The sequence below is a fragment of the Setaria italica genome, chromosome II (genome assembly GCF_000263155.2).
Source record: "Setaria italica strain Yugu1 chromosome II, Setaria_italica_v2.0, whole genome shotgun sequence".
NCBI lineage: Eukaryota > Viridiplantae > Streptophyta > Magnoliopsida > Poales > Poaceae > Setaria > Setaria italica.
In genome coordinates this window covers 30,548,542-30,549,787 of record NC_028451.1, presented here as the reverse complement: position 1 = coordinate 30,549,787, position 1,246 = coordinate 30,548,542, and the positions used below count along the sequence as shown (strand labels likewise).

Sequence of the window (1,246 nt, the reverse complement as noted above, 5' to 3'; positions counted from 1 at the left end):
TTCTCAGCCTAACAGAATAACCGTTCTATTTCAGATAAACAAGCTGGCAAAGACAGGAAAGTGACGAAAACTACATTCATTCCCACACAGTAGCCAGCAAAGATACTACTGTCACTGTGGATCGCCAACGGGAGAGAGGGCACAACTCTCATGAAACCAGGTACCACAGAAAGGTTCAGAGCAGAAAGAATAGATAGATAATTCTGAGCTCCAAGTTACAAAGAATCACAAGGGTCCTAGACAAGCACCGGACAGCTTGTCGTCGGAGACACATGAAAAGAGGGCGAATTTTTGGGCATTCGCCATTGCAGGAGCAGGACTCCAAGCTTGGGGCAACACTCTACTCGGTCGACGATGTGTAGGATCCGTAGTCCCACGCAAACTCATAGACCTGCACCCTGCGGTGGAAGCTGCGGTGGCAACCGCAGGCCGCGCACTTGAGAGCGCCACCGGTGCCCTCCTCCCCTTCAGCGATGAACTCCCGGCACCCATCGATGGCGTAGCCTCCGGTGCTCGCCGCATGGTTCCGGCGGCACTCCCCGTAGCGCACGCTGCAGCAGCTGAACCGCACAATCGGCTCGCACCTTCGTACAATCAGCAGCCTCTTCATCGTCAGCTTCCCCACCGTACCTCTTTCCAGCCAGCCAAGCTTTGCTTTCAGCACAAGATGACCCCCTCTGCATCACACACCGTATATATTTATAGCCATCTTTCCTCCACCAGTCCTGACCCTCCACCTAAAGGGATGTTACTCATGGACCTGGTGGTGGTAAGGCATGCAAAAGTTTCACATGATCATTCACTCATCCCTGTGGAGCAGTAGAAGACCGAATTGGGCTGGCTGAATTGATGGTCCAGCAAATTCCACCTCACAATCGCAGAGCTGAATAATTCTTGGGCCATTAAGATAACCTTAGATTGGAGTCCCTTTCTGCCCTACCTCATTCAGTGACCTTTCCCCCCTCTATCTCTATTTTTTCCCCTTTTCTTCCTCTCATACCAATAAAGTGACCAGTGAAGGATACTTGAATCCTAAGAATCCCAAAAGAGTAGGTCCCTTTGATAAGAAAGTATGTCATCGGCATTGCATGCCAGCTTAGAAATCTAAGAAGCCAGGGTGCTTGCCTTTGCTCAATTTTTCGGCATGTCGCAGCAATGCAGCTGCCTAGTCCTCGTCTCACTTCCTGTGCGATAGATTTCCTCTACTGTTTCAGCATGTGAGATGTACGTGGACACGAATTTAAAA

At 50.2% G+C, this 1,246-nt stretch overlaps 1 protein-coding gene across 1 annotated transcript; it reads right to left on the bottom strand.

Moving 5' to 3' along the window:
• Nucleotides 1–690, bottom strand: LOC101778194 (mini zinc finger protein 2). The gene has a single exon (XM_004956756.3). The coding sequence runs from the start codon at nt 608–610 to the stop codon at nt 341–343; it is 270 nt and encodes an 89-aa protein (XP_004956813.1). The 5' UTR covers nt 611–690; the 3' UTR covers nt 1–340.
• Nucleotides 691–1,246: the final 556 nt, after the last annotated feature.